Source organism: Suncus etruscus, chromosome 19 (assembly GCF_024139225.1).
Source record: "Suncus etruscus isolate mSunEtr1 chromosome 19, mSunEtr1.pri.cur, whole genome shotgun sequence".
NCBI lineage: Eukaryota > Metazoa > Chordata > Mammalia > Eulipotyphla > Soricidae > Suncus > Suncus etruscus.
In genome coordinates this window covers 1,456,818-1,477,413 of record NC_064866.1, presented here as the reverse complement: position 1 = coordinate 1,477,413, position 20,596 = coordinate 1,456,818, and the positions used below count along the sequence as shown (strand labels likewise).

Here is a 20,596-nt window from a genome sequence, read left to right as displayed (position 1 = left end):
TGTCTCCTATGAAGTGCTGAAGCTTCTCAGTTTAATGTAGTTCCTTTTGTTTATCTCTGTTTTCACTCGGACAGTGGTGTTTCCTCCTTGAAGATGCCTTTAGCCTCAATGTCATGGGGTGTTTAGCCTATGTTTTCCTCTGTGTACCTCATGGTTTCAGGTCTGGTATCAAGGTCTTTAATCCATTTTGATTTGACCTTTGTGCATGGTGTTAAGGACAGCTGTAGGGCTGAGAGATAGCACGGAGGCAAGGCGTTTGCCTTGCATGCAGAAGGATGGTGGTTCAAATTCCAGCATCCCATATACAGGATCGATTTCTGAGCGTAGAGCCAGGAGTGACCCTCCCTCCCCCCAAAAAAAGAGAGGTGTAAGTTCACTTTTTTTGCATGTAGTTGACCAGTTTTACTAGTACCACTTATTGAAGAGGCTTTTCTTACTCCACTTTGGTGCCCCTTTATTAAAGATTAATTGGCTGTGTACCGTGGGCCAGTCTCGAAATACGCAAGTCTATTCCATTAATTTGAAGTTTTTATTTCTTTTTTTTTTTTTTCTTTAATTCTATACCATGCTATTTTAATGACTATTGCTTTATAGTAAAATTTTAAGTTCTGGAGAGTGATGTCTCCTATCTAATTTTTTTCCCCAAGGATTGCTTTAGCTGTTTGTGGGCGTTTATTGTTCCAAATGAATTTCAGGAGTGTTTGATCCACTTCTTTGGAAAATGTCATGGGTGTACTTCAGAGGGATTGCATTAAATCTCTACCGTACTTTGGGAGTTTGCCATTTCAATGATGTTAATCCTTCCAGTTCATGAGCAGGGTATGTTTTCATTTCCTTTTCCCCTTTTATTTCTTGAAGCAGTGCTTTATCTGTCTCAGCTCTTAATTCTTGTTCAGGGGCCACACCTGGCCGTGCTCAGAGATTACTCCTAGCTCAGCCTTCTGGAATCCCACATGAGATGCTGGGGATTGAACCTGGGTCAGCGGTATGCAAAGCAAGTGCTATCCTATCAGATGTCCAACCTTAGGTCCTAGTCCTCTGGCCCCAGCCTCTTTCCTCGTAGGGCTTACTTCTGGCTTACTCAGGGATTACTTCCTGTGGTGTTGGGGATTGAAGTGTGTCAGCCACCCACAAGGCATCTACCCTGCCTGCTTTGCTGTCGCTCTAGCCTTACTTCATTTTAATTGTTTCTTGCTAACATTGCATATTATTGGATATGAAGAAAATTGTTTGTTTTTTTTTCTTTTTCTTTTTTTTTTTCTTCACCTATTCTCTCCTTTGCTGTTTTGGTTTGAGAAGACAGAACTAATTAAAACAAAATATTGGGAACGAGTAGATTTATAGTTAACTCACTAGGGTCATTTCCTAAATACTTTAAATTTTCATCAGGAAAGGGTATGTGTTGGGCCTCTCCTAAGTGCTGTCAGATTGTATAGACCAAAATTGTAGGACAGCCCTTCAATTTGTGTTAATTAAGCCAAGCTGCCATCAAATGTGAGCCACCAGTGGTGGTACTCTGGAGTCACTGTGTTAGAAAACGGTTGATTTGTTGTTGACTTGAGAACCCTGAGAAACCAAAGGCTTTGAACAACGAGCAGTAATGCTCCACATTCCCAGAAATGGACCTTTAGCCAACTAAGACTGGAGGGCTGAATATTAAATTAAGTCTTTGTTCACATTGCAGGGATAGAGGCTTAATTTTTTTAAAGGTTGTAATTTACACTTCATTCAAATTAAAGACTGATTCAAATCGTATAAACTTGTAATAGTACTGAGATTATAGTATTATGGCAAGTGAGAGTCTCATCTTGGCTGCAGATTTCAAGGTACTGCAGAAGATAATTTGGATATAAAGAGACATAGTAGGGGAATAACAAGCCCAAATGTGGTCAACATGAATAGCCTGAGAACTGGTCTGGTCTTCAACAGGAGGCTGCCTCAATCATAGGTCAGGGAAGGGACCAGAACAGCAGTGATGGAGGAGAAAAGTGCCTTTGATTGAGGCAGGCTGGGGAGGGAAGGGGACCCCGGTGAAGTTTATACACTTTTTTATACCACCTGAAAATCATAAATAACTTTGCAATTTACAGTGATGCAATGAGAAAAACCAAGAGGTCGGAGATAGAATGACCCAAAAACCAAAGCAAACCAATCTACTGAGCAGTCACGCCCAATAGTTCTCGGAGGACCATATGGGACGATGGAGACTGAACCCGGGTCAGCCACGTGCAAGGCTGTGGCCCTCCTACTGTACTATCTATCAATGAGATCTATATCATAAAGTTTTATATCACTTCTGTGCTTGCATATCCCTTCTATTTTAAATTCTTCGGGGTTTTATTCTGTTTGTTTTTGGGGACCAAATGGCATACTGAGGAGCATATCACGTTGACTGGATGCATTCAAGGTAAAGCACCTTTCCTGCTGTACTGTCTTTCATGCGCCATATCCTTTCTATTTTGGTTCAGAAAGAGCTGTGGTCAGTGCCGGAAGATAGCACAGCATAGGGTGTTTGCCTTGTATCCTGCTGATCCAGGACAGACCCGGGTTCGATACCCAGCATCCCACATGGTCCCCTGAGCCTGCCAGGAGCGATTACTGAGCACAGAGTCAGGAGTAACGCCTGAGCGTCGCCTGTTGTGGACCAAAAAAACAAAAACAAAACAAAACAAAAAAACAACAACAACAAAAAGAAAGTTCTGGGCTTCAGGAGTATAATGAATACTTTGCTATTTGAGGGGAGTACGCCTAGAAGGATGAGTACTGGTAAAGTCTCTAGGAGCAGGGCACAGAGGTCCTACTAGTTGTACCAGAGACCCTCTAAACTTCAGTTTAGGGCCTGGTCGGGCCTGGTCCTTCAGGCTCAGGAAGAGACGAGGTTATGTTCTTGACAAGAGTCCCAGCTTCTGCCTGGGTTTGGAGTCCTGTCTTAGCATCTCCAGGGAGACTGTCTAGAGAAGGCAGATGGAAGTGAGGTAATTTTCCTGGAGGCAGGTGCTTATTCTCAGGAGAGGGGAGCTTTTCCAGAAAAAGAGAGTGAGGGTCCCAATGGGAAGGAGAGTCATCCTGTTCATGAAGGTCTATGGAGCTCCATAGGACGGTGCCCTGGACACCTCAGGAAAGCTGATGATATGTTTTCCAGGGAATTGTCAAGAACTTCTAGTCTGGGGGTTTATTTGTTTCCCTCAGTCTATCATCCCTATAATCAGTGGTCTTTGGACACAGTACAAAGTTCCTAGCAGGAAATGCTTTTTCAGGTTATATCATGTCTCTCAGCTGTTTTGTAGCTTTTTGACTGTCCCTGAAATTTGCTCCCTGCCTGGCTGCCTGCCTCACTCCCAGAAGCTGGAATTGCATATGTTTAGCTAGAGGGCAATGCATTTGTATTTTAGTCAACAGTACCAGATGCTATGATAGTTATTCTCAAAATCATGGTTCTTCCTGACTAAATAAAATGGATTTCAAGTATAAACATTGTAATTCTGAACCCTTAGAAATGGCGGGAATCGTTTAGGGAAATGGTTGAGGGAGTGCCTCTGTGCTAAGCAAACTAGTGGATTCAAGTCTCTGAATCTGGGCAAGAGATTGTTCGAACACACACTGACACTGTGACCCCTTAGCACCACTTGACATAGCTCTGGTGGCCCCTAAATACCAGCTGGACCAACACACTTCATGGCTGGACCGCAGTGCCTAGCTGAGCTCCTAACCAGCTATCCTGGATCTGGGTTAGCATTGCTGGGAATGGCTCCCAGATGTGGAAGGAGAGCTGAGGAGTCCCTTCTTGCTAAAAAATTAGAATTCTCTATTTCGTTTTGCTACACCTTGAGTTCAGTCACTCAAGGATCTCTCGGGGAATCTGTGATGCTGGGGATCAAACCTGGGTTGGTCTTGTGGTAGGCAAGTGCCTTACCTATTGCATTATCACTTTGTACTAGCTCTGTATTTTGTGTGAAACTCACATTCTGAGGTCAGTATTTTCATCTCTTGTAGCATGGCGGACACCGACCTGTTTATGGAATGTGAGGAGGAGGAGCTGGAGCCGTGGCAGAAGATTAGTGATGTCATCGAGGATTCTGTAGTTGAAGATTATAATTCAGTGGATAAAACAACTACAGGTAAGAAAAATTTACTATTTTAGAGTGTATTGATAAAATTGGCATTTTTAAAAAAAAGTGAGGTGGAGACAGACTTTCAGATTTGTAGGATTCTTTGTGGCATGGGTGCTACCTTTTTTTCCCACATGCTCTAGTCTAGAAATGTCTAAGGAGACATGAAGCTAGAAGTATTGTATTAAACTCGTAAAAACGTTGAGAGTTGAATTGAGCAGTGCTTAGCGGACTTCCAGCAGTCATTTGACCAGATAATACATGAATGAGAATAAGAGTGCAGGTTGATAGTACCTGTCAGTGCTTATTTATGTGCTTAGTCAAATGCAGGTTCCCAGGGTCTTGTTTGTTTTTTTTTCTTGGACTTGATTTCTCCTGTTTTTGAGCAGTCCTGGCTTGGTGGTTGCTTTCACAGACAGTTTACAGACTTGGAATTGTTCGTTTCTCTTTCAAAAAGGTGAGATTGCCCTGAATGCACCAAGTGGGTGGTAGTTCCTTTCCCCTCTGAATTGTACCCAGTGCATGCTCTGCTCTTGCACTTAACTTCTTGCTTGGAGACTGGAATTTAGCATTGACATCGGTCTGAACTGAAGCCGGATTTGGTTCACGGGCTCGAGGAAGTGTGTGGTTCTGAGTATTAGTAGTGAGTGCTGGTCTCCTTTATGAACCAGAAGGTCAAGAAAATGAGAACAGCATTGTGTCTGTTGAACTAGTGGGCTGAGGGACATGCAAGAGAAGATCCTCAGTTGTGTTATTGAATGAAGTGGACAGCTCGTTGGCTTTTGGGACCCACCGCCATCTAAAACGGGAGGATTGAGAGCAGTGTCCAGTAATGCCATTTGTCCCTGCTCCGAGTGACTGTGCCTCCCCTTCCCCACAGTTTCTGTGAGCCAGCAGCCAGTGTCGGCTCCAGAGCCCTTCACTGCCCATGCTTCTCTTGCTGGGCACCTCGCTACATCTGCCACCGTTAGTAGCAGCCACAGTTCAAAGAAGACTCTGGTCACACTAGTTGCCAACAATGGTAAGTGGGATTATTGGGACTCAGTCGTTCATGGACTAGAGGGGTGAAAGCATAAAGCTGGGTCTTAGAACAAATACAGTTGTTTAGGTGCTGAAGTGCTGCTGTTCTGAATTAGCGCCTAGTTTATGCCGTTTGGAGTCATGGAGCAGCTCTTTCTTCTTGCTGCTGATAAAGATTCCTAGTAGAGAGTTTTTGCTAGTGATGCTTGTTTGTTTGTTTGTTTTTGTTTTGTTTTTTGTTTTTTTTTGTTTTTGTTTTGGGGTCTCACCCAGCAGTGCTCAGGAGTTACTCCTGGCTCCATACTCAGAAATCGCTCCTGGCAAGCACAGGGGACCATATGGGACGCCGGGATTCGAACTGATAACCTTTTGCATGAGAGGCAAACGCCTTACCTCCATGCTATCTCTCCGGCCCCTGTTTTTTTTTTTTTTTTTTTTTTTTTTTTTTTTTTTTTTTTTTTATTTTATTTTTTTTATTTTTGGTTTTTGGGCCACACCCGGTGATGCTCAGGGGTTACTCCTGGCTATGCGCTCAGAAATTGCCCCTGGCTTGGGGGGACCATATGGGACGCCGGGGGATCGAACCGTGGTCCGTTCCTTGGCTAGCGCTTGCAAGGCAGACACCTTACCTCTAGCGCCACCTCGCCGGCCCCACTGTTTTTTTTTTTAATGAAGAGTTCCGCTTGTTTGGCTAACACTTCTCCTAAGGCAACTTTGTTTTGTATTTCCCATGTGTCTATGTTTGGTTTTTGGTTCTTGAGTATGGAAAATTGGAAAGAGAGGTTGTTTCTGAAGGAAATGGTGAAAGTACTGGTTTTAGTGTATTTATTGGCTAGAGGGGTTTTGTGGTCATGGTTTCTATTTCTTGTCTGACGACTGTTCCCTGAGAGAAGTTATTGGCAATTTTGTTTATCAAATTTTATAGAGTAATAAACACCTTCATAGAAACATTGCCTTGCTTCAGAGGATCTTACTATAATAGTTTTTAATATAATTAAAAACATGTGCATTGTAGAGAAAGTATACAGAAAAATAAAGCTACCATTTCCAACTCTTACCCTGTACGTGTCAGTACTTCCATAGACTTTTCATATGCTGTATGTAATCATTGTGTTGTGTTTTTTTTGGACCTTATGCAGCAGTGCTTGGGGTATACTTCTTTCTGTCTCTGTACTTCAGAGTTGCTTCTAACAGTGCTTAGGGAACCCTAAGAAGGGTGTTGTGGGGCCGGGGACCAAAATTGACCTCCCACATGTAAAAGTGCACTCAATTCTTCGCTATTTCCCCAACTCATGAATTGGTTTATTGTTTACAAAAAGGAATCTTACAAAGTCTCTTTGCCTTCTTTTCTTCCTTAATGTCCAGTGACTATTTTCTCCCATTCCTCTCCTTTCTGTACCTTTCTTCCTTGCTGGCTCTTTCCTTTCTCCTCTCTTCTTCCTTTCCCTTTCCCTCTCTTCCTCTTTTCCCTTCTCAGCCCCAAAACCCTCTTTTAAGGAATTGAACCCAGCTCTCTCTCTTTTTTTTTTTTTTTTTTTTTGGTTTTTGGGCCACCCCCTGCGGTGCTCAGGGGTTACTCCTGGCTGTCTGCTCAGAAATAGCTCCTGGCAGGCACAGGGGACCATATGGGACACCGGGATTTGAACCAACCACCTTTGGTCCTGGATCGGCCGCTTGCAAGACAAATGCCGCTGTGCTATCTCTCTGGGCCCTGCTTTTCTTTTCTTTCTTTCTTTTTTTTTTGTCTTGTCTTTCTCTTCTTTCTCCTTCCCTCCCTTCCTTCCTTCCTTCCTTCCTTTTCTTTATCCTCCTTCCCCCCTTTCCTTCTGTCTCCTTCCATCCCCTCCCTGTCCCCCCCCCTCCCAGCACTCAGGAGTTATTTCTGGCTCTGTTCTCAGAGGCCACTCTTGCCAGACTCAGGGGACCATATGGGATCCTGAGGATTGAACCTAGGTTCATCCTGGGTCAGTGGCACTCAAGGCAAATGCCCTACCACTGTGCTATCATCACTCCAGCCCAAAAAGGTGTTTATTTTTTGTGGTGGTGGTGGTTCTTTTTCTGAGCTCAGAAATTACTCCTGGCAGTCTCAGGATCGTATAGGATGCCAGGTATTGAACCCAGGTCAGCCATGTGCAAGGCAAATACCCTATACACCAGGGGTCTTCAAACTATGGCCCGAGGGCCACATATTGTATTTATTCCCATTTTGTTTCTTCACTTCTAAATAAGATCTATGCAGTGTGCATAGAAATTTGTTCATAATTTTTGTTTTTACTATAATCTGGCCCTCCAACAGTCTGAAGGACAGTGAACTGGCCCCCTGTTTAAAAAGTTTGAGGACCCCTGCTATACACTGTGCTATCACTCTGGCCCCTGGATTTTATACTTGTAGCAATTTTGATGACCACAATATTTGGGTAACACTTCTTTTTGGCTCTTGGCTCTGCACTAGGGAATTACTCCTAATGGTGCTTAGGACAGTGTAGGATGAAAGAGATTGAACCCCGGTTGGTCACATGTAATACAAGCGCCCTTCCCACTGTACTCTCTCTCCAGCCACTGATCAACTGGTCCTAATTATGAGATATATTACTGGGCTTTTTGGTGTGGGTTTTTTGTTTGTTTGTTTTTTGCTTTTGAGGTGTCAGGAATTAAACCCATATCTTGTATGCAGAGGGTATATATATATTTTTTTATTTTATTTTATTTTTTTTATTTATTTTTTTTTGGGGGGGCCACACCCGGCAGTGCTCAAGGGTGACTCCTGGCTGTCTGCTCAGAAATAGCTCCTGGCAGGCACGGGGGACCATATGGGACACCGGGATTCGAACCAACCACCTTTGGTCCTGGATCGGCGTTTGCCTTGCAAGCTGTGCTATCTCTCCGGGCCCACAGAGGATATATTTTACTCTTTGAAAGCCCCTATATTGTTTATTTAGGGAGGGGATGGGTTCAGTCACAACCAGTAGTACTCAAGGCTTCCTCCTGACTGCCTTGGAAATCACTCCTGAAGTTGCTTTGGGGGAGTATCGCTGGTGCCAGGGGTCAAACTGGGCTTGGTTGCCTGGAAGGCAAGTAAGTGTCTCAATCCCTGTACTTTGGGCGGGGGGCAAATCCTGTGTTCTTGGGGTACTTCCTGCTCTGCACCCAGAAATTACTCCTGGTAGGCTGGAGGGGAGCATATAGAATGCTGGGGATCCAACCTGAGTCAGCATGTGCCAGGCAAATCCCCTACTCCTCTGTGCTATCACTCTGGCCCCCTGTGTTGTTTCTCTTACCTATTTTGCTCTTATTTCAAGAACTATAAATATGGCCTCTCCCTTTTCCTCACATTTAGTTCTGAGAGTATATTTTATTTCTTTTTGTCTCTGTTTTGTTTTTAATTTTTGTTTTTAGGCTATAGATAGCGGCGCTCAGGAGTGACTCTTGGCTCTGCACTCTGAAATCACTCCTGGTGGTGCTCAGGGGACCATATGGGCTGCCAGGGATCTAATGGGTTGCCCTCCTGCAAGGCAAGCATTTTATCCACTGTGCTTTCACTCCAGTGTGTGTGGTGGGTCCTTTTGTTTGTTTTTATTTTGTTTTGTTTTGCTGTGGAGCCGCATCTGGCTATCATCAGGGATTACTTGTATCGTAGCTCAGCATTCAGGAATTTCCCCTGGCGGTTTGGGGGGACCTTGCAGGAAGCCAGGGATCAACTTGCGCATTTATTTATTTATCAATTTGTGTGTGTGTGGAGGGGCCACATCCAGCAGTACTCAGGGCTTGCTCCTGTAATCACTCTGGCAGTGCTAGGGGCATGCTACGCACTGCTGAAGTTCTAGCCCAGCCCAGCTACGTGCAGGCGCAGTGCCTAGCGCCTAGACTCTCTCTTTATGTGATTCTTTTCTTTGGTTCTGGGCCACACCAGAGCGGTGGTGCTGAGTACCCAGCTGTGTCCAGGAGTCACTCCTGGCTCTGCACACGGGGACCATTCCTGGTGGTGCTCTGGGGACCCTGTGAGAGGTCATCTGCATGTAAGGCAAACACCTTAAACTGTCTTTTCTCTTTGGCCCAGCTGCATTTCTTTTCTAAGTGCCAGATTTTGGTCTGAAACCAAAAAAGGTCATTAGGGTTTTTGTGTTGTTTTGTTTTGGGGTCAGACCCTGTAGTGCTCAGGACTTGATTCTGTTTCTGCTCTCAGGGTCTCACCTGGGTTGGCCATGTGCAAGGCAAGGGCCTACTTGCAGCACTATTGCTCCTATCCTAAGAAGTCAGCATAGATTTTGTTCTATTTTGGGGGGCCAGATCCAGTGATGTTCAGGAGTCACTCCTGAGTTACTACTCAGGCAGTGCTAGTGGGACCATGTGGAATGCCAGTGATAGAACCAGGGTTGGCCATGTGCAAGGCAAGCATCATACCCACTGTGCTATGTCTACCCCTGAAATAATGATTTTTTAAACATGAGTGATTGATTGATTGATTGATTGGTCTCTGAGCCACACCCAGCGCTGCTCAGGGGTTACTCTGGCTCTACTCAGAAATCGCTCCTGCAGGCTGGGGGACCATATGGGATGCCAGGAATCAAACCCAGTCCCTCCCGGGTCGACCGCATGCAAGGCAAATACCCTGCCACTGTGCTACCTCTCTGTCTGTCTAGCCCCAGAGATCATAATTCTTAAAATTAATTTCTTTAAACACCGTGGTTTACACAGTTGCTCATAATATAGTCATTCCTAGTATTCCATGTTCCAACACCATTCCCACCTCCAGTGTAACATTCCCTTCAGCATCCCTCCAGTTTCCAACCTCCCTGAAGCCTATCTTTGGCTTAATATTGCTTAGTACAACTAAATGGTAATGGAATGATCCATTAGGATTTCATTAAAAGATTCTGCAAAATTGTCAGACCTTGCAATGGGGTTATTATGTCATTGTCTGAAGATTTAATAAGCCGTTGATTGCTCATCGAGCATTCCTTGCTGGTTTTGTTTCTTGGCTTCTGTGGCTTCTACGATAATTTCACATCTAATTTGGTATATTTTTTGTTTGTTTTTGGGCCACACTTGGCAGTGCTTGTGTTATTCCTGGCTCTGCACTCAAAGAATACTCCTGGCAGGCTCCAGGGACCATATTAAGATGCGGGGATCCAGTCCAGTTGGCTGCCTGTGAAGCTAGTGCCTCTTATACCTACTTCGGTGTATTTTTACCGGGAAGTCAGTATTAAAATCTTGCAGGAGTGGGGCCAGAGCGATAGCACAGTGGGTAGAGTGTTTGCCTTGCACTTGGCAAACCTAGGTTCGATCCCCGGCATCCCATATGGTTCCCCAAGCCTGCCAGGGGCGATTTCTGAGCGCAGAGCCAGGAGTAACCCCTGAGCACTGCTGGTGTGGCCCAAAAAACCATAAAGATCAAATAAAACAAACTTATGCATAAGAGATGATAAGCAGATGACCCACCACCAAGTCCTGGCCTCCAAGGGTCTGTGAAGCTGGGCCAGTGAGCTCAGATGACAAGTGCAGTGGTTCGTGGGCCTGTTTGTCGGGGCTTCTGGAAGTGGGGGGCAGGGGTGGGGGAAGTATCCTGCCCTGGATCCAAAAAGTCGCTGGAGATGTCAGCTCCGACTTGATCATGCCTTGTAGTTTTGGGCAGTTAGGCGCCTGCAGAGATTAGCGGAAAAGCGGTGGAGCCAGGCCATTGGTGTGTTCGCAGCTGCCAAGTTTCAGCGGTGTGCCAGACTGGCCCCTTTCCCTTCCCCAGGGCCCCCAGTACAGTTGGGAAGATCCTGTATCTGCTTTTACTGCTAATTGTCGCCTCTCTCGGGAGTTGGATGAGTTTTTGGTGCTGGCTGATGGGAATCTGCTGTCTGTCATCCTCATTGTTAAGGATTGTAATAAAGACATTTTCTCATTATCCCATGTAGAAAATGCATTAATCTGTGTCTAAGATGTGCATGCTCTCAGCTATTGATATGAGGCCACTGTGTAAGCACCTGCGGTAGAAAGTGAGGTTGCTGTGGCAGGCATTCCCAGTCTCATGGATAGTGTCAGATCACCTTCAAAGGGTGCACTAAACGGGGTTTACCAGTAGCTTCCACTTTATTATTGCCAGCCCCAAGTATTATCAGACTTAAATCTTTATGCCTTCTGGTTTTTCTGCCCCAATATTGAAAATATAGGAAACCTTTGAACTTTTTTAAATTTTTAATCAGCCTATTTTGTTTTGGTCTTGGGACTCTACCTGGTGACGCTCAGGTCTCTGCATGCAGCTGTCAGGGAACCACATGGGGTGCTGGGGGTTTAGAATCTTTAAGAACTTAAATAGGGGTATATACAAAGACGAGGAGCCGCTTAATCAGAGAATTCTCTCATTTTACAGATGAGGAAACCAAGACTTAGACTTAATTGTCTTAAGGTCACATAGTTGGTAAGTGACTAAACTGGATTTGAATGATCCAGATTTCAAGTTTTCCAGTCTTTCCACTATACCCTGCTTCTCTTACTTTTCTTCAAATGATCTGTCACCGTCCTATCACTAGCTAAATGTTTTTGGGGTCCCAGAGTTCTCTGGCTCCTGACTTACTGATAATACTTGGTCTTCTTGAATCATGGGCTCCTTGATTCGAAAACCCGATCTAGACCTTTGTGCAAATCCTAGTTTGGCGGCCAGGTGTGACTGCTTGTTGCTTGTTGCTCGGGATGTCAGGTGGCAGGTGTCGAATCTAGGCCTCCTGCTTTCAGAGGTGCTTCAGCCCCTTGGACTTATCCTCCTGGTTCTATGATATTATTTTAAAATAAGTTTATTTTGTATATTTATATTAATCCCTAGTCACACTAAAAATTTATAGCCACTGGTACCCATTACATATTTCTTTTTGTTGTTGTCGTTTTGTTTTTTGGGCCACACCCATTTGACGCTCAGGGTTTACTCCTGGCTATGCGCTCAGAAATTGGCCCTGGCTTGGGGGGGACCATATGGGACACCGGGGGATCGAACCGCGGTCCGTCCTACGCTAGTGCTGGCAAGGCAGACACCTTACCTCTAGCGCCACCTTCCCGGCCCCCCATTACATATTTCTTATATAATCCAAAATATATTCATGCGTAAGTAGGTATACATCCCAGTAGATCTAATGTATGTAGCTTTTATTTTTTCCCTTTAATACATGTAATTCTGTAACATTTGTCTTAAGCATAATTTTTCATTCTTGAAATGCTAGCCTAGTTAATTGTAAGGCAGAACTTCAGAAGAGTGAATAAAATAAAATATATCCCCTCTTAATCCAAGAAACTCTCATATGCCTTCAGATCCAGCAGCTGTCCTGATGTATTGTCTGTCCACGTAATCATTAAGAGCACAGCAGTGAGAATTACTTCTAGTTAGGAACATACTCCAGGATTGTTCTGCTTACTAGGTTTTTTAGAAAGTTTTAAAAGTTGAGGGTCATTGCCTGACCTAGCTTAAACATGTTACCCCAAATGGTCCCCTATGCACCACTAGAAGCAGTTTATGAGTGCAGACCTAGGAGTTAGCCCTGAGCTTCATCAGGTGTGACCCCAAAAGAAAAACAAATTATTATTTTCTACACCAAATTTTTGGGGGGTTTTGAGGAATTGAGGCTGCACAGGGCTACTCCTGGTTCTGGTCAGAGTGATCACATATACCATGGTGGTTCTCAGGAGAGATTTAGAACAGGGGTTAAAAAATTGGGGCTTCGGGGCCTGCGTTATGGTGCTAGAGGTAAGGTGCCTCCCTTGCCTGCGCTAGCCTAGGACGGACTTAGGTTCGATCCCCTGGCGTCCCATAGAGTCCCCCAAGCCAGGAACGATTTCTGAGCTCATAGCTAGGAGTAACCCCTGAGCGTCACTGGGTGTGGCCCCCCCAAAAAACAAAAACAAAATTGGGGCTTCATGGGCTCAGGCCGATAGCACAGCAGGTATGGTGCTTGCCTTGCATGCGGCCAGCCCAGGTTTGATCCCCAGCATCCCATGTGGTCCCTCAAGCCCACCAGGAGTGATCCTGAGCGCAGAGCCAAGAATAACCTCTGAGCACTGCCGGGTATGTACCAAAATCCAAAAATAAATAAATACCTAAATAAGCTGGGGGTTTTAATTTATCAGCATCTCAAATGATCCCCCAGCATCGCTACTAAGTGTAGAGCCAGTACTAACCCCTGGGGATTGCTGGGTGTGGCAAAAAAAAAATCATGCGTTTTTATCTCGTCAAGAGTAAGCCCTGAGAATGCTGAATGTGGCCAAACAACAACAACAACAACAAAAACCAATTATTATTAGTCATGCTCATGAACGTGGAATGGAATCTTACTGTGGTTTGAATGTTCATTTCCGTAACAACTAGTGATGCTGGACTCCTTTTTTTACATTATCTTAAAATCATTTTTTTATTGACTTTATATGCTTCTCTGTAGAAATATCTCTTCATATCCATGAGCTATTAAAAAATATGTCAACTTTGGGCCCGGAGAGATAGCACAGCGGCGTTTGCCTTGCAAGCAGCCGATCCCAGACCAAAGGTGGTGGGTTCGAATCCTGGTGTCCCATATGGTCCCCCGTGCCTGCCAGGAGCTATTTCTGAGCAGACAGCCAGGAGTAACCCCTGAGCACTGCCGGGTGTGACCCAAAAACAAAACAAAAAAACAAAACAAACAAAAAAAATATGTCAACTTTGAGGCCCGAGAGAGAGCACAGTGGTAGGGCGTTTGCCTTGCACGCAGCCAACCCAGGATGGATGGCGGTTCGAATCCCAGCATCTCATGTGGTCCCCTGAGCCTGCTGGGAGCAATTTCTGAGTTCAGAGCCAGAAAAAAAAAAAGTCAACATGGCTTTGGGGCCACATCCAGTAATTCTGGGTACACAAAATTTTCATTTTGTGGGGGGTGGGGGATATTGGGCTCTGTGCATGACCATTCAGGTGCTGGGGATTCAATTCAGTTCAATCCTTCCCCATGCAAAGTATAATAATAATAATAAGATCAGCCTAATCAGCTAATTATCTTTTATTATTAGTGTACAGTAAGATTTTTGTTTTGTTTTGTTTTGGGGTCACACCCAGCTACACTCAAGGGTTACTCTTGGCTCTGTGCTCAGAATCACTCCTGACAGGCATGGGGGACCATATTGGATGTCGGGATTCAAACCACCATCTGGTCCTGGATTGGCTGCATGCAAGGCAAATGCCCTACCACTGTGCTCTCTTGGGCCCCATACAGTAATTATTTTATATATTCTAGGAACATGTCCCTTATCAGGTAGAGATCTCCTTTGACTTAGAGGACATACCAACCAGCCCATTATAAGTTGAAGAAACTTGAAATTGTCTTGTGAAAGAATTCCCATGATCTAAGTAGTAATTAGCATATGTATCAATTCATAAGTTGATGGGAGCTTGTTTCACGGGAACATTAAGTTCCACTCCGCTAGCACATACCTGTGCTATGTTCTAGCACATATTTTGAATTATACTTTTAGGAATGATGATGATGTTATATATTGTTCTCTTGTTATGGTTGTTTCGGGGGCAGGGAGAGCACACAGTCGTGTTCAGGGCTTACTTTCAGCTCTTACTCAGGGATCACTCTTGAAAGGGACTAGACCCAAGCCGGGGATCCAACCCAGGTCAGTTGTACGCCTTGCATACATTTTATTTCTCCAGCCCCTGGTACTGTCTTTTTTTAAGTTTGTTCTTTGGAGTTGGAGAGAGAGTACAGGGCATTGGGGACTTACCTTGCACATGCTGTCCCCAGCGTGTATCTCCGACACCATATTTGGTTCCACCAATTTTCACCAGAAGTAACCTGAGATCAGAACCTGGAACATGCCAGTTGTGACCCCCCAAAACAAAGACAATCCAGAAAAAGTTGTTTTTTTTTTGTTTTTGTTTTTGGGTCACACCCGGCGGTGCTCAGGGGTTACTCCTGGCTGTCTGCTCAGAAATAGCTCCTGGCAGGCACCGGGGACCATATGGGACACCGGGATTTGAACCAACCACCTTTGGTCCTGGATCAGCTACTTGCAAGTCATACGCCGCTATGCTATCTCTCCGGGCCCCAGAAAAAGTTCTTACTGCTTAGATACATATTAAACTATTGATATATGAAATTTGTGATCCAAAATTGTTTAATGAAGAGACAGTGAGAGTTGTAGGTGAAGTAGACCTGGCCATAAATTGATATTGATAAATGGTTGATGAATACATGTTGGGATTCTTTATAGTATCTATTTTTACATATTTGAATATTTTACATATTTAAATATTCATATGAAATTTTTGAATTGCAGCATGGTTAGTACTTGTTGGAATTTTTTTGGTTTGTTTTGTTTTGGGGCCACACCTGGCAATGTTTAGACTATTACTCTTGATTCTACACTCAGAAATCACAGCTGCTAGGGTTCAGTGGACCATATGGAATGCAGAGGATCGAACCCAGGGCAGTTGCATGCAAGGCGAGTGCCTTATCAGCAATACTTTTCTCTCCAGTCCTACTTCTTGGAAGTTTTTATCAGTCAACATCTTCTGGCCATACTGCGGGTCTAGACCAATTCAGTGAAAACTCGCATTCTGGTTGATTTGAGGCAAAAAGTTGAGGTAGTGGACCAGAGAGAGCACAGTGGTAGGCGTTTGCCTTGCACGCGGCCAATTTAGGACTGATGGTGGTTCAATTCCCGGCATCCCATATGGTCCCCTGAGCCTGCCAGGAGCGATTTCTGAGCAGAGCCAGGAGTAACCCCTGAGTACTGCCGGGTTTGGACCCCCCCCCCCCCAAAAAAAAAAAGTTGGGGTAGTATTTTGTTTGAATCTGGTGTTTAGGTTCTTGGTTCTTTGAAGTTTTCGATTCAGTTTTGGAGTATTCTTTGTAAACAAAGAGAAACTTTGTTTAATGTTTGTTGACCAAATACAGTAGAGGTCTTTAACGTACAAAATTATTTTTTCTCACAGATGAAGAAATCAAAATATCCCAGCAATAGCCCAATCCGTTAAATATAATTTTTAATAAAATGCCTTTTGTAACCTTTAGTATAATAAATCATCATTGTGAATTGTACTCAGATTGCCAGAGAGAGAGGCACCTATGAATAGTAAACAAGAAGACAAAGGTATATATATTTTTTGTTGCCTGAGAAGTGAGTGGGGCCTATTTATTAAATACTGTACATGTTGGACCACTCAGTTTTAGAAAGTGTCTAGATGGAAAAAAGTGGTAAAGCCAATCAAGAGAGCAAATGCCGGGCCCGGAGAGATAGCACAGAGGTGTTTGCCTTGCAAGCAGCTGATCCAGGACCAAAGGTGGTTGGTTCGAATCCCGGTGTCCCATATGGTCCCCGGTGCCTGCCAGGAGCTATTTCTAAGCAGACAGCCAGGAGTAACCCCTGAGCACTGCTGGGTGTGGCCCAAAAACCAAAAAAAAAAAAAAGAAAGAAATTATCTTCTGAAGTCATAATAGTTTTCTTTAGTGTTGGCCAGTTTTTAGGTTGATGGTTATGTCCTGTATAGGTTGAATGGCATAAAGAGAGAGATAGCCAGTCAGTTTCTGGCTTCCCATCTCCAAAAGTGATTCAAAGCCTACTTTTGTTTCTTAAACTGAGGGTTGTGATGACCCTCCTTGATGAATTTAAAAAAATTGTTTTGTTTACTTTTTTAAATATAAATCCTTGTTTTATTATCAGTGAATGTTTGATGTATATAGTCGGTTTTAATATACCCAAGTAAAAAATTTTACATGTGTAAAACTTTACTTGAGCAAAATGGGCTCAAGAGGGCCAGAGATAAGCCTTGCACACGACAACCGTGTTTTGAACTCTGGTATCTCATGTCCCCCAGCACCTTCAGGAGTGCTAGAGCTAGGAGCACAGAGCCAGGAGTAAGTTCTGAGCACTATTTGATTTGCCCCCTCCACTCCCCCCCCCAAAAAAAAATCGCAGAATAAATCAAATAGGGGATTGAGGTCTTTTTAGGCTTTATTTTTGTTTTTGGACCACACCAGGAGTGACTCCCAGTTTTGTGTTCAAGAATTACTCCTGGAAGTGCTTGAGGGACCCCATAACAATGCTTGGGATTAAAACCTGGGTCAGCTGCATGCAAGGCAAGTACCTTACCCATTGTACTATATCTCTGGCTCCGATGGGTTGAGAGTTGAAGACCTTGGTTTGAGAATTTGTTGAATTTTATGTATTTACTTTTTTTGGGGGGTCACTTCTCATGGATTCAGCTTTTTGAACTTTCCCTCTCCTGGAGGTCTGAATGTGTTCAGGCATTCATAGTTAAAGTGTGGAGAGGGATTAGTGGACCTCCCCTATGGACTATTTTTTTCTGTTGTAGAATTTCAAGTGTCCCTTAAATTTTTGGCGAGTTTGGTTACCGAGCCTGAGGTGAGTAACAGCTTTTAATATCTGGGATGCTACTTAGTACTTCATATAAGGTAATAGTTTTTCACTTACGTTTTCTTTTATTCTCTTACCCTCTAGCTGGCAATTCTTTGGTCCAACAAGGTGGACAGCCTCTCATCTTAACCCAGAATCCAGCCCCAGGTCTGGGCACAATGGTTACTCAGCCAGTATTGAGGCCTGTCCAGGTCATGCAAAATGCCAACCACGTCACTAGTTCCCCTGTGGCCTCACAACCAATATTCATCACCACGCAGGTGAGTATGACTTTGAATTCTGGGATTTGGTAGGGAAGGAGAGTAAGACAGTCAAGAAATGATTCCAGGTTCTTTTGACTTGGCTTTCCCCCTTTGCTGTTTGGTAATTTGATTATTTTTGTAATAGAAATCCTATAGTGTCACTCATTGGATAATTTTCTCTTTGTACCCCTTAGAGGGTTATTAAACAATTTAGAAAACTAGAATTAAGAAGTCATTTTTGTTTTTGGGCCACACTTGGCAGCTCTCAGGGGTTACTCCTAGCTCTGCTCAGGAATCACTCCTGGTGGGCTCAGGGGACCTGGGAGGCTGGGCATCAAACCTGGGTCAGCTCTGTTCAAGACAAGCACCCTACCTGCCTGTCATGCTATCGCTCTGGCCCCAGAATTAGAAAGTCTAAGCACTTGGTTCTCAGTGCTTCTCCCCCTTTGTTTGGGTCATTTTTCTTAAAATGGGTAAGTTGAGTTTTAGAAATCTGTGTGTTACATTAACAAAATGCAGGGAGATCTTTGGAAGAGAGGAAAGATAACGTATTCGCTTTATTATGTGAATTGATAATGTGGATTAAAAAGTCAAATGTTTCTTTGCCTGCAGCTTCCTAAGTTACAAGTTCTTGTCCTAAATTTGCCAGAGGTTTATGGCCTTTAAAGTGGACTTGGGAACAATTTCTTATCCTGTGTTGAATCACTCCAGTGAATGCTACTTTTTCCCCCTCCTGCCCCACTCCTTTAGCAGTTCCAGGGCCAGTCAATGGACGACCTTTTAGGTTTAGGTTCGCTTCCTCTTCCCGACCACCTCAGTGTCAAGGATCAAGCCCAGGGCATTGATGCAAGGTGAGGGTGGCATTCACTGTACCACGGGCCACGTCCCCCAACCGTGGTTTTCGTGAGAGGGGAAGCAGGTTTCCCCTTTATGCAGATATATACTTACTTTTCAGTTCTGATAGTTTTGTCTCAGAGATCTGCCAAGATGTCTAAATCTTTCCATCTCCAGTATTTAAGGTCACTAGTTCGAGAGCACTGTGACCCTCTCCGGTCAAGTAGGGGAGATTTTTTGAATGTAGGTCTTACTGCGGTCTCTGCCAGTGCCAGTTACTCCGTGTTAAAGATCGTTTTGCTTTTTAATGCAGGGATTTCCTGTGAGAAATGTGCGGCCTGTACAAAATGCCGTGAATCAGGTTGGGATTGTGCTGAACGTACAGCAAGGCCAAACGGTTAGACCAATTACACTAGTCCCAGGTAAGGAAAATGTCGACCCGCTTGGAATAACGGCACCCAAAGATTGCTCTGATGGTCTCAAAGTACCCGTGGCCATTAAAAATGTGCTGAAGGATAAAAAGACTTGATCATTGCTGTAAGCCCAATTTTTTTAAATAAAACGGCTTCTAACCTTTGGCCAGGGTGGTAGTTTCATTTTTACTTTTTAACTTGACCACCCTTCATGAGGTAATAAATGGGATTTATATACCGTATATAGTTGAGTATAAGCCGAGTTTTTCCGGCACAAAAATACATTTTTTAAAAAGTTTTTCCTAATAACTTTATTTAAGCATCAGGGTTACAAACACGTTTGTAGTTCAGTCTCAATCATATAAAGTACATCCCACATCACCAGTGCAACCTTCCCACCACCAATGCCTCCCATCTCCCTCCTCCCCGGGCCCCTGACAGTATTGGAAAGGAATTCTATTTCACTCATTCACTGCCGCTGTTAGTGGAGTTATTTCTCTAATTGTACTCACCACTCTGTGGTAAACTTCATATCGTGAGCTGGTCCTTCCAGCCCTCATCTCTGTTCTCTCTGGGTATTATTATATCACACAAATGAGTGAGACTATTCTGTGTCTATCTCTCCCCCTCTGACTTATTTCAATCAGCATATAGTTTCCATGTCCATCTAGGTATAGGAAAATTTCATGACTTCTTTTTTTCCTGACGACTCCATAGTATTCCATGTGCTACACAATTTCTTTTTTTGTTTTTGTTTTTGGGTCACACCCAGCAGCACTCAGGGGTTACTCCTGGCTCCATGCTCAGAAATCACCCCTGGCAGGCTCGGGGGACCATATGGGATGCCAGGATTCGAACCACCATCCTTTTCCATGCAAGGCAAACGCCTTACCGCTGTGCTATCTCTCTGGCCCCATGTACACAATTTCTTTAGCCACTCATCTATTGTCCGGCATCTGGGTTGTTTCCAGATTCGGGCTATATAGCACTGCAATAAATATAGGTGTGCAGAAGGCATTTTTATTTTGTGTTTTTGTATTCCTAGGGTATATCTCTAGGAGTAGTATTGCTGGGTCAAATGGCAACTCAATTTCTAGTTTTTTGAGGAATTTCCATATTGTTTTCCAGAAAGACTGTAATAGATGGCATTCCCACCAGCAGTGAATGAGAATTCCTTTCTCTCCACATCCCCACCAGCACTGATTGTTCTTGTTTTTTGTGATGTGTGCCAGTCTCTGTGGCATAACATGGTACCTCATTATTGTTTTGATTTGCATCTCCCTGATGATTAGTGATGTGGAACATTTTTTCATGTGCTTTTTGGCCATTTGTATTTCTTTTTTGAGGAAATGTCTGTTCATTTTTTTTATGGGGTTAGATGTTTTTTTCTTGTTCTGTCCAGTACCTTGTATATCTTAGATGTTAGCCCCTATCTGATGGGTATTAGGTAAATAGTTTCTCCCATTCTGTGAGTTGTCTTTGTATCCTTGTCACTATTTCCTTTGAGGTGCAGAAGAGTGCTCATGTAGTCCCAATTGTTAATTGCTGTTTCCACTTGTTCGGACAGTGATGTTTCCTCCTTGAACATGCTTTTAGTCGC

At 43.9% G+C, this 20,596-nt stretch overlaps 1 protein-coding gene across 1 annotated transcript in view; it reads left to right on the top strand.

Moving 5' to 3' along the window:
• Positions 1 to 20,596, top strand: part of POGZ (pogo transposable element derived with ZNF domain) — a 64,748-nt gene that overhangs the window by 12,913 nt on the left and 31,239 nt on the right. Inside the window, exons 2-4 of the mRNA XM_049765897.1 lie at positions 3,994 to 4,118; positions 17,592 to 17,767; positions 18,897 to 19,005. Coding sequence (XP_049621854.1) covers positions 3,995 to 4,118; positions 17,592 to 17,767; positions 18,897 to 19,005 — 409 coding nt within the window. The 5' untranslated portion in view covers position 3,994. The remainder of the gene's footprint in view (positions 1 to 3,993; positions 4,119 to 17,591; positions 17,768 to 18,896; positions 19,006 to 20,596) is intronic.